General features: G+C 42.5%; 1 protein-coding gene across 4 annotated transcripts in view; it reads left to right on the top strand.

Annotated features, from left to right (window-relative positions):
• The window catches only part of MSH3 (mutS homolog 3), a 199,870-nt gene that overhangs the window by 20,716 nt on the left and 166,350 nt on the right, over positions 1-12,804 (top strand). For all 4 annotated transcript variants that reach the window (XR_006387424.1, XR_006387426.1, XR_006387425.1 and 1 more), the window contains exons 7-8: positions 1,221-1,366; positions 8,576-8,742. Coding sequence is in view for 1 of the 4 variants with exons in the window: in XM_044276024.1 (XP_044131959.1) it covers positions 1,221-1,366; positions 8,576-8,742 (313 nt within the window). In the remaining 3 variants the exon portion in view is untranslated. The remainder of the gene's footprint in view (positions 1-1,220; positions 1,367-8,575; positions 8,743-12,804) is intronic.

Raw genomic sequence — 12,804 nt, 5'->3', positions numbered from 1 at the left:
GCGTTTGGCTTTATAGTGATGTCCAGTGTACACATTTGACATCACTATGAGATATTAGTTGTTAAAGCTGCGACTTTCTCACTCGCGTTTGGTGCGGATCTGTCTTGTATCTGCACAGACGGATCCGCACTGATAATGCAAACGCTTGTATCCGTTCAGAACGGATCCGTTTGCATTATTCATAAAAAAAAAAAAGTCTAAGTCAAAACGGATCCGTCTTGACTTACACTGAAAGTCAATGGGGACGGATCCGTTTTCAATTGCACCATATTGTGTCAGTGAAAACGGATCCGTTAGGCTCCGCATCGTCAGGCGGACACCAAAACGCTGCAAGCTGCATTTTAGCGTTTGCCTCAAAAGCGCAACGGAGACCAAACGCAGCCAAACTGATACATTCTGAACGGATCCTTATCCATTCAGAATGCATTGGGGCTGAACTGATCAGTTTTGGGCCGCTTGTGAGAGCCTTGAAATGGATCTCACAAGCGGACCCAGAAACACCAGTGTGAAAGTAGCCCAAAAAAATAGGCAGCATAAGTAAAAAGCATGCAAAATACAGCAGCATAATACCTTTTTTTCCTTCTCCTTAACCCCCCAAAATGATACATCATTTTATATGTACCCCAAAATGGTTTTATTAAAATATGACTCATCAAGGCCACATATGGCTACATCAGTGGGAAAATAGAAAAGTCATGGCTCTTGGAATGATAAAAAATAAAACAAATTCACAAAATGCAAAGGCAATACAATATAGAAGTAGTGTAGACACATTGTACTGTGCCGATCCACAGAATAAAAGGTAAGACATTATTTATGTAGCTCTGTAAGTGGCATAAATGTAAAAAATGAATTTAATTAAACAAGTACTGTAAGTAAAAAAAAAAAAAGTGGAATTGCATTTTTTGCCTTCTCCCCAAGAAAGAGTTTAAAATGTAATACCACAAAAATTGGTGCCATAGAAAAATACAACTCGTTTACGGAAACATAAAAAAGTAATGGGTCTCTGAACGGGACACAAAAAAACCCCCAGAAAAGACAATTCCACCAAAATAGGCTTTTGTTCTGAAGTGGTTAAGTATAGATTACTAAACTACTGATGGGGAAAAGAAGATACTCCAGTAATTGCCGCACATATACTGAGGGGTGTGAGCCTTCATAAGGGGGTGCGTGGAGGGTCTCCATGTCGAGTGTGTGACGTCTTCCTTAGCTGGGCGTAAATGTGAACCCATTGGTAAACATCGATGATTCTTTGGAGGTTGAGACAATTGCGACTGACGCCCCATGCAGCTACCTCCTGTGCATATGTGAAAAGCATGAGAAGTCTAAAACGAAGAAAGCCGATGACATTATTTTTGGGCTGATGGTAAGAATGACTTTTTGTGTCAATGTACATCAACTTTGAACTCCACTGGTGTAAATAAACCATTCCAGCAAAATCTGCCTTCCAAAAACCACACGGCGCACCTTTCCCTCTACGCCCTACCGTGTGCCCGTAAACTACAGAATCGGGGCAATAATTATAGCATTTAGTTGGGCTGTTAACCCTTGCTTTGTTACTGGAAATAATTGATTAAAATGAAATTTGAGAATTAAAATTTTTGGGGAAATTTTCCATCTCCATTTGCCAATAACTCTTGTGCAACTCCTAAAGGGTTAACGACATTTGTCAAATCAGTTTTGAATACCTTAAGGGGTGTAGTTTCTAGAATGGGGTCATTTTTGGGTGGTTTCTAGATTTGGTTTTCAAGATTTGCTTCTAAACTTCTAAGCCTTGTAACATCCCCAAGAAATAAAATATCCTTCCCAAAATGATCCAAACATGAAGTAAACATATGGGGAATGTAAAGTAATAACTATTTTTGTAGGTATTACTGTGTATGTATTATAGAAGTAGAGACATTGAAACTTGGGAATTTGCAATTTTGTAAAAAAAAAATAATTTTTGGTATTTTTTTTTTAATAAATAAAATTATATAATTTTTTAATTTCATTTTACCAGTGTCATGAAGTACACTATGTGACAGAAAAACAATCTCAGAATGGCCTCGATAAGTCAAAGCGTTTTAAAGTTATCACCACTTAAAGTGACACTGGTCAGATTTGCAAAAAAAGGCCTGGTCCTTAAGGTAAATAAGGCTGTGTCCTTAAGGAGTTAAAAAAAAGTAGCAAATTATGGCGCACTCAGTAACTTGCAACTTTTCACTTGTCTCCTCAATTTTTAAAAGAAAATTAGGTGGGGCTTAACAGGAGCACTATATTGTGCCAATAGCTGGCTTAGATTTGAATGTCTAGTGCACGGACTGTCTGGAAATGCGCCAAATTTGTTAAGAGGCCTGTGCCCCATAATAAATTTGGTGCATTCTGCACCAATGCACTTTATACTAAGACTGGCTATTGTAACACCAGTATTAGCACATCTACCCCAATGTGTCCTGCATCCTGAGAAACTGATGACCTGGAATCATATTCACTTTTTGGGCGGACACTCAAGCAAATCTCCTTTTTGGAGTTACCCGTTGAAAAACTTGTTCGGTCTGTACAGTTTGTAGCACAGCAGCCTCCGAACTTGGTGATCTGTAAAAATAAAGATCTCTGTAGACGTGTGCATGTCGTGAAATATCATTTGTACATTGTGCTTTTAATTCACATACAAGTCTGTTTCTATGTACACACCGTGTACACAAGGCTGCACGCGAATCCTTACAAAAAGTAAGGATTAGTGTGCAGCCTTGGGGAGGTGGTGAAGTAGTGTGCATTGCCTGGATAAGTAGATCAGTCAGGAGTCCAAGGTAAAAGTATCCTGGTGTTTAGAGACTGACAGTGCTAGTAATAATGCATAGTTACATCCTTGATAATGGTGGGTTTACACAGATTATGCGGATGAATGTTCCTACAAAGGCTCCTTTCTGTTAATCTGCCCTTCCAAAAGTGCAGCCGATCACCTGATGAACGACAGCCCAGCAAATTTACTATAATTTACAGCACAAAGTGACATGAATTAAAACTCAAATCTATAGGAGCTCATATTGGAGACCTTCAGTTGCATGGAGGACCATAGACATGCCTAATTTATTAAGAGGCCTACGGCTTTTAGGAAATTAGGCAAATCTCAATCCAGGGCAAATTAGAGATTGACAGGTGCATGTGCCAGTCCTGATAAATCCCCCTTCCCCCATAGTCTGAAACCACGAAGACCACCTATATGGCTAGGGTAATGGTGGACATACACTTGAGGTAATGATTGGGCGCAATGTCCATGAGATTGTTGACACAAACAATCCCGCCAACTAAACTGGCAGACAAGGAAGTCAGAAAAAGACCACAAACCCCCTCACACGAGCCTCTCTACAGCTACAAGTGAACGTGGAATAGTAATTACGGCACCAAGCCCTGAAACGCATTCACCAGCCTGCAGGAGTTTGGGCTCCACCGGAATCTGTAGCTGTGCTTTGTGTATTAAGGGCTTCAGAAGAAAGTGAGCTGCTCTAGTGAGGACGGGCACAGTGGAGCATGGCACACAATGTGCAGAACGGAACGCTAGCACATACACTCCCCCTGAGCACAGTGGCAAGTGATGGGCTGAATTTGGCTGATGATGCCATCAATATGCAGTTTCCGTGGACAAACGGCCAATGTTTTCCATCATGGCGGATTAGGCTGACCATCGCCAGTTTTTTAAACGACAGTCGGACAAAAAGGCCGAAATCTTCCATTATGGCCAACTTTTATTTTGTGTATGGCCACCTTTAGTCTTGCTTCATACTTGAAAAACTTTGTATGACTTGTTAATTGAATCTATGCTTGAGGATACAGAATGTTCACACTCTGGAGAGAAATGTTGTAGAAATGTTCCATCTGGACTTGCAGACAGCAGATCCACAGCCGAACATAGTAGCAGCAAAGTGGATGAGATTTGAGCAAATCTCATCCACACGCTGATGGAGCTGACCAGTGGAGTGGATATAGAAATCCAAAGCATATCGATTTCTGCTGTGGGTTTCATCATTTTCAATGAGGAGGGATGAAATCCGCCTCAAGTCCAAAGCAAAATGCATGTTGGCTGATTTGCAGTGGATTTTCCCACTTTGTGTGGACCTACCCTAAACGTGGTCATTGTTTGTGACTCTGGTTATTATGCACCAGAGTTATTTCCAGAGTCTGTAGGGGAGATTTATCAAGAATGCTGTTCCCATACGCCAATCTTGATCTCCCTGCGTTGGAGTAAGATGCACCTAATTTATTAAGTAGCAGATGCCTCTTAATAAATTAGGCTCCTCTCTTGCAGTCCATGCGCAGAAACTCAAGTCTTCGCATGGTAGGGGCTAGCACAGACTTGAGCTGTAACTTACACCACTTTCTGGTGCAATTTATAGTAAATCTGGTGGGCCATGCTAAGCCCCACCCCTCCCGCTAAGCCCCACCCCTCCCGCTAAGCCACCTTTCCTTTATTTGCCACTTTTGAAAAAGTGTTGAGAACTTCTAAACATTGGTAATTATGGCGCTAATATGGAGTGCAAAGTAATTTGTGACTTTTTTTACGCCACAATAGTGACGTAAAGGCATTGATAAATGTTCTCCACCGTATATACTATGTGATAGGGTAATGTCATGAGGTATTCCTGCTGTATGTTTAGCTTTCTTCCAGCACCAGCCTTTAAAGGGAACCTGTCATGTGGATATTTGATTATAATCTAACTAATTATATACAATCATTAACTACAAAAAAGTACCTTAGATGTATTCACTTACCGGTGTGACAGATGGTTACCTCATAATATACACACAAAGATGCTGCATGCTAATGAGTTGATTTGAGTCCAGTGTGATGCCATTGAGTCCAGCATTTATTTTATTCAGAGATATAGCCACTCCCCTGCCCACCTGCTGCTGATTCATATGGAAAATAACTGCCAATCAGCAGCCGGTGGGCAGGGAGAGTCAGGAGCTCATAAATATTCATGACTCATCATTATCAGCTGGAGCTTTTCAATACAAGATGTTGGCAGATTGACTGGGTCAATTAAAGAAAGTGACCCAGCATTTTGCTAAGAGAATCAGTCACTTATTTATGTTGCCCTTAGTTAGGACACCATAAAACTGGTGACAGGTTCCCTTTAAGTTTGTTTCTTGGCATAACAGCCTGAAGAAGTTTACTGCTCCTTGGGTTAGAATATTTCTAGAGCTACAAGGTAGGGGTGGGCGATATGCGATATAAATTTGTGCCACGATATGGATTTTGTGTATATCGCCTGACCGCGATATGATCGCGCTCTCGGCACGCACCATGTTCTCCCGAGCCGCACAGTGGAGAAGGAGGGAGTCCCTCCCCACTGTGCGCGGCTGCCGCTGACCACCAATGAGAACAGAGTAGGAGGAGGAGGGGAGGGACTGTGGCCACTGCGCCACCAATGAATGTGCCGGCCATATCCCGGCCCCTATGACTGCACGCTGTGATCCGCCGCCATTAACCCCTCAGTTGAGGGGTTAATCGAGCGGATCACAGCGTCCTGTCAGAGGTCGGGTGCCGGGAATGTTCTTCAGTCTGTGCATTGGTGGGAGTGGGCAGTTCCGATCGGAGTCCCAACAGTGTAATGCTGGGGCTCCGATCGGTTACCATGGCAGCCAGGAGTCACGCTACTGAAGTCCTGGCTGCCATGGTATGTTAGTGAGCAGCATTATACTCGCGTGCGCCGTGGCCGCCGGTCGCTCCTTCTGTCTGTGCGGCGCAGCGCCGCACAGACCTATGAGAAGGAGGAGCGACCGGCGGCCACGGTGGCGCATGAGAGTATAATGCTGCTCACTAACATACAATGGCAGCCAGGACTTCAGTAGCGTCCTGGCTGCCATGGTAACCGATCGGAGCCCCAGCATTACACTGCTGGGACTCCGATCGGAACTGCCCACTGCCACCAATGATGGGGAGGTTTGAGTTACCAGAGGGGGCTGATAAGAGGGAGAGGCTGGGGAACGGATCAGGGGCTGGGGGGCACATGAGATGCTGGGGGGCATATGAGAGTCTGGCTGCCATGGTCAGCTCCCTGCTGTTGTGTGCACAAAGCACAGGGCAGCAGGGAGAGTGTAAAGTCCTATTCACCCTATTCACCCTGAATATGACAAGGGTTCTAGCCCTTAAGGAGGCTAATAGTTATTAAATAAAAAGTAAAAAAAAGTTTAAACACCCCCCCAGATATAGAAAACAATATATTGCGATATATATCGCATATCGCACATGCTTAAAATTATATCGCAATATAGATTTTAGGCCATATCGCCCACCCCTACTACAAGGGCAATCTGAATGTACCTTCCAATTTACGGGGCAGTGTCATCAAGGTTATTCATCCTCATTCCGATGACCTGTCGCTGCAGCAGAAAACAGCCATGCCTTTCACATCATAATATGGTAGGTTGGTGGGTGAGATTTTATTGACACCGAACTTTGACTTAATTTACCGGTATATCAAAAGAATAAAAATCATTAAAATTAATAATATAAAAATATATATAAAAATTATAAGAATAATCCACTGCACCTCATTTGCTAAGGTGTGACTTAGCAGGAAAGGGAGGGAAATGGCTTAAAATTCAGCATTTTGTACAACAATTTTGACACATAATTCTTCCGCAAAGTAAGCCAACCAGTAGTTGGTATAAATTTAGATAAATGTGTCTAGCCTTGCACTAGATTTATCATCCAGCTTGAGCCACTGTGATAAATTTGGTGCATCTTCATACTGCCTAAGTTCACGCTATCTGCATTTTAGACAGGATTAGTAAATCTGCCCGATTCTTATTTTATATAAAATCTTTCTGCCATAGAGGGGGTTTTGAAGACTTTCTCCACCCCAGCAGGTAAAAAAAAAAAAAAAATGCAGCAGTTCTGTGCATTTTTATCTTCACCCTTGAAACGCAGAGGGTGAAATTGGCTTAAGAAAATATCATTCCTTAAAGGTAGGGTTGAGCGACTCGGGGTTTGGATTGCTATATCCGAACCCGATTCCTTTAAAAAACTTAGTTAATTTGTTAGTTAATATGGGCTCCATATTACAGTAAAAATAATATGTCATCCACAGAGGTCTTTCCAAAGTTTCTGCAAATATCGCGAGACGTACTTTGTCTCTCTTCTATCACATGTCAATTTGTTTATTGGCATAAATTACTGTATCAAAATCCAGTAGTAAGCCGAACTCAATAATGAAGCTGAGTTTATCTTTGTATTTTGATTAGACCTAGAGGCTCTGCCCTGCCCTCTTCACTTTGGTTGACGGATAGGCATGATGAGGCAATGCGCCGTTGCCATGCATATACTAGTACTTAATTTTTCTCTGTAATGTGGGCTCATATGAACATGGGACCAACACAGATGTCTTCAGCTGCCAAGCGCACATGGAACAGGTCAGCCAGGTTCATAGGTACAAATCTGCTGACAGATCTCCTTTTAATTTTTCAAGGTTCTGCCATTCAATATGGTCATCGTTCATCTTCCAATATTCTCCATCTACATTCACATTCTAGTATCTAGGCACATCAGAGGTCTTTTGTCCTTTGACACCTTCTAAGTCTTTCCTGGTGGCAACAGTGATTTGGGAGAATACTCACACCTAAGAAATGGGGCCGCGGAGTTGGAGTGCGGAAAAGTAGGAGTTGGAAGTTTGCTTTATCGACTCCACAGCACTGCTAAGAAAGATGATTCCGATATGTATTGCACTAATTGTTTGGGAAAGAAACCTTCCCAATTAAATCTTTCAACTAATTAAAGAGGGCCAGCACAGAAATTTTATTGACATCTTTTATGCATTTCAGTTCTGAAATCCATGAGGTCTTTCAATGACCTTCTCAAGGGTACATTGACCGTTTGTGAACCTTCTGTTTGAGTGTTCTCTGAAAGATGGTGGCGAGAGCTTGTATGAACAGCAATCTGGAATAAGCTTTCATCTGTGATTTTCAATTCTAACATTCTTTTAAGTTTACTATTAGCTATGGTTAATAGGATGAAGTGTCCCTATCCTTCAATATCATTGATTTCCCATGTATTACATTTGGACAGTAGAGTTTGTGATTGCTGCCTTACTTAGTCGGAGATCTGGAGTTGAATCTGATGCTTTAGAGATGGGGTAGCACACCATGTCTGACAACTGGAAGACAATTTAACATTATTGGTGGTGTTCACAATATACCATGTGAACTTGCTATCCTCCTGCTGATGCTGAGCAATGATCTGCTGGTCCCAATATATGAAGAGAGGAAGACTAGGTGGTATCTTGGAGATATTGTGGGTTCAGCTGTATCAATGAATACAAAAGCACCATTCATGTTGGAGTCTTGTACTTGAAATAGGCATGGGTCCCATTTATGACATAGTCTGATGCCACCTGATCCTTCTATTTGCATAGAAGACAGGTTTGCATGATCATTCCTATGTGCTAAAGATGTCTTCACAGCCCGTTCCTTGATTTGATTGTTTGGTATGCGTCCTGTGTTCCTGTATATCCTGCATTCTCTACACGTCTTCCTATAATATAGGACATAATGTTATAATGTTATTTTCATGAAGATATATTCTTTTTTTCAGGCTGTTCATCCATCTACAGGAGAAGTGATATTTGACAGTTTTCATGACTCTAAATCACGGTTTGAGTTAGAGACGAGGATTTTACATTTGCAGCCGGCTGAAATGTTACTTCCCTCTGAGATTTCTGAAGGAACTGAAAAGCTCATCTATAACATAACAGCAGCATGGTAAGTGTAAGGTGTAATGCTTGTGTAGACCTAAAGGTGATCAGTGATGCTTATACATGTACACTTGGTGGCGCTGTGCAATAATACTTTCTATGTTTTTAATTCTCATAAGAGATCATAGACTACGGATTGTGTCAGAGTGCGTTCAGTGAAACTCGCACCATTTTGCAAGCAAGTTCAGTCAGTTTTGTCTGCGATTGCGTTCAATTGTTTAGTTTTTTACGCGCGGGTGCAATGCGTTTGGATGTGTTTTTCACGCGCGTGAAAAAAACCTGACGGTTTACAAACAACATCTCATAGCGAACATTAGTGAAAAACTGATTACATCTGGATGCAATGTGTTTTTGACTGAAGGAGGTTAGACCTCACAGGGCTAGGCTACCAAAATTCCAGAAACCGCTTTAAAGTTGAGAACACGCCAAGAAATGACATATTCGTCATGGGTGTCTATTGGTAACATAATACATAACATAGTACATAAGGCCGAAAAAATACATTTGTCCATCCAGTTCGCCCTGTCATCCTGCAAGTTGATTCAGAGGAAAGCAAAAAAAACTGAGGTAGAAGCCAATTTTCCCCACTTTAGGGGAATAAAAAAATTAATTCCCGACTCCAATCAGGCAATCAGAATAACTCGATCAACGACCCCTCTCTAGTAGCTATAGCCTGTAATAATATTTCACTCCAGAAATACATCCAGGCCCCTCTTGAATTCCTTTATTGTACTCACCATCACCACCTGCTCTTACCGTAAAGAATCCTCTTCTATGTGTACAAACCTTCTTACCTCCAGATGCAGAGGATGTCCCCTCGTCACAGTCACAGTCCTGGGGATAGATAGGTGATAGGATAGATCTCTGTACTGACCCCTGATATATTTACACATAGTAATTAGATCTCCCCTTAGTCGTCTTTTTTCTAAAGTGAATAACCCTAATTTTGATAATCTTTCAGGGTACTTTAGTTGCCCCCATTCCAGTTATTACTTTAGTTGCCCTCCTCTGGACCCTCTCCAGCTCTGCTATGTCTGCCTTGTTCAAAGGAGCCCAGAACTGTACACAGTACTTCATGTGTGGTCTGACTAGCGATTTGTAAAGTGATAGGACTATGGTCTTATCACGGGCATCTATGCCCCTTCTGATGCAACCCATTATCTTATTGGCCTTGGCGGCAGCTGCCTGACACTGGTTTTTGCAGTTGGTGTCTATCTCCATTCAATGGGGCTTAAAGGCAAGCGGGTCTGCGGTGTTCAAAGTAAAAAAAGACTGCTGCAAAATCTGCCATATGAACATACTCAAAGGAGGTAATGCCTCAGGTTTGTACACCATTTTGCCTTCTTATATCACACTTGCCACTTTTGAAAAAGTGGTTTAAACATGGATGTGGCTAAGTGTGATAATTAGCACTTATAAAAGTGGGCAGCGCCACAAATATTCTAGGAAATAAACTTTATTGGGACAAAATTATAAGATGATTAAGGTGCTAAAAAATATGTATAATGTTTCTGTTTTTCTACTTTTGCACAATAGTAGCTCCTTTTTTATTTTTATAATAAAAATAAACTTTATTAAACATTAAATATTTTTTGTCCTATCAGTGAACTTCACAATCAAATCACTTCTATAATACTTTGCTATACTCGGCATACCAAATCATTATTGTCTATTAGTCTTCAATGACAACCAGCAGCACTGTGCTATCGTGACAGAGCCCCGATCCTGCCCAGCTAGAAGCCACAGTTGTAGTTGACTGCGACATCTAAGAGGTTAATGCCGTGAATCGGCCTGCTCATTCCTCCCTGTGAATGCTGCAGTGTAGTACACCCATGCAGCAGACATGCGTTTTTTAAAATCTATTTAGCTTGTCCATAAATGTCGCTGTTCAGCCAAGCATGTGACAAAATAATTTAAAGTTTCTAAGCTGCTTAAATCTGAACTTGACTTTTTAAATAATAAAAAAAAAATGATTGCTCATTACATTATAGAGAAGCAGGATGAATTATGTTTTCTTATGATTACAATTTTTTTTATTTATTTTTTTACAGACTTGAGGGGTCATTTACTAACCAGAAGTACTCCTATACTAGGTGTATTTCTGGCGCAGATTGCGTGAAAGTCCTTTGTGCTGCAGTCTGTGACTTTTCCCCACTCACTCAAGGTCTAAAAAAAAGGTGGGCTTGGCGGGGAAGAGGACAGGTCGGTAGGCCCGTCTCATTTCCATTTTCTATGCCAGGTTTTGGCTGAGAAAATGGTCTAAATATAAGACCGCTAGAAAGCTGTCTTAGGCCCCTTTCACACGAGCGAGTTTTCAGCACTGGTGCAATGTGTGACGTGAACGCATAGCACCCGCACTGAATCCTGACCCATTCATTTCAATGGGTCTCTGTACCTGAGTGGTTTTATTTTTCATGCAACACTTCTGCGTTGCGTGAAAAACGCAGCATGTTCTATATTCAAAGTTTTTCACGCAGCCCTGGCCCCATAGACGTAAATGTGGCTTCAGTGAAGATATTTGTAAACCTTCAGTTTTTTTATCACGCGCGTGAAACGCATCAAAACACATTGTACTTGCACGGAAAAAACTGAACGCAATCGCAGACAAAACTGACTGACTGAACTTGTTTGCAAAATGGTGCGAGTTTTACTGAACGCATCCCGACCTAGTCCGTCACGCTCGTGTGAAAGAGGCCTTACATGTAGAAGCGGCGGTGGATCCGCCAAAGTTATGTAGAGGCCTTTGTCTCTACACAACTGCAGCAGATCCACCACCAGTTTAAAGGGGTTGTCCGGGTTCAGAGCTGAACCCGGACATACCCTTATTTTCACCCCAGCAGCCCTCCTGAGCTTGGCATCGGAGCATCTCATGCTCCGATGCGCTCCCGTGCCCTGCGCTAGATCGCGCAGGGCACAGGCTCTTGTGTTTTCAATAACACACTGCCGGGCGGTAACTTCCGCCCAGCGGTGTGTTCGGTGTCGTCACCGGCTCTGAGGGGCGGGCTTTAACTCTGCCCTAGCCGTTTTACTGGCTAGGGCAGAGCCAAATCCCGCCCATCAGTGCCGGTGACGTCACCGGGCTGCCTGTCAGCCCCATAGAGAGCCCGGTATGTCACCGGAACTCAGAAAAATGCCTTTGCCCTGCGCGATTTAGCACAGGGCAAAGGAGAGCATCGGAGCATGAACTGCTCCGATGCTCATGTCAGGGGGGCTGCCGGGGTGAAAATGGAGGGATGTCCAGGTTCAGCTCTGAACCTGGACAACCCCTTTAAGAGCTTACTAAGATAAGCATTTTAGACACCAGTCTTTATAAATGACCCCCTTGATTATTATTATTATCATTATTTTTTTTTGCACTGGCTTCTCCCTTTTAAAGATGGCTCCTCAGAAGTATAGTCAAAATTAGACCTTTCAGTTATAAATAAGACCCTACACGGTACCCCCAAACCTATGATGCAGATCTCATCTAGCCAACCAAAACCCTGCTCTGCAATGACTGGGGGCAAATCCCCAGAAAGAGCTCACTGCATTTAGGTCCCCTTTTACTTTGGCTAATGCCCTTAATTGTTTTGCAAAAGCTGTTAAACTGTTGGACATTGATTATAGGGTAGCTACCTCCACTAGGTGGCACTGCAGACACCGCTTTCTTTGTCTTGGAAGAGAGGTAATTTAATATCCTATTTCCCAGAGCCCATTTCCTGGCCTATAAATGTCCTACACCAACTTTGGTGCTCTCCAAAGGAGAAATGGTACCCCCTGAGATCTAGTGATACATGCTCCAAATACTCCTTACTTCCCCTGCTCCACGAAATGATTCTCCTCTTCACTGAGGAGACCACTACTTCTCACCTCCTCTCACCACTCTGGGCTGCAATGTCTCCTCAGTCTCCTTTCTCCATTGCTGTCTTGGTTCTTCTCAGTCACTGCAGGTCCAATCGCAAGAACGCGGTGCCCTATAGCTAATCAAATGACTGCACACCAGTAGCAAATACGCTGAACTGTGCTGTGTAAGGCTCCATTCACATGTCCGTAGAATGGGTCCACATCCGTTCTGCAATTATGCGGAACG

The sequence above is a fragment of the Bufo gargarizans genome, chromosome 1 (genome assembly GCF_014858855.1).
Source record: "Bufo gargarizans isolate SCDJY-AF-19 chromosome 1, ASM1485885v1, whole genome shotgun sequence".
Lineage (NCBI taxonomy): Eukaryota > Metazoa > Chordata > Amphibia > Anura > Bufonidae > Bufo > Bufo gargarizans.
This window is presented reverse-complemented; position numbering and strand designations above follow the sequence as displayed.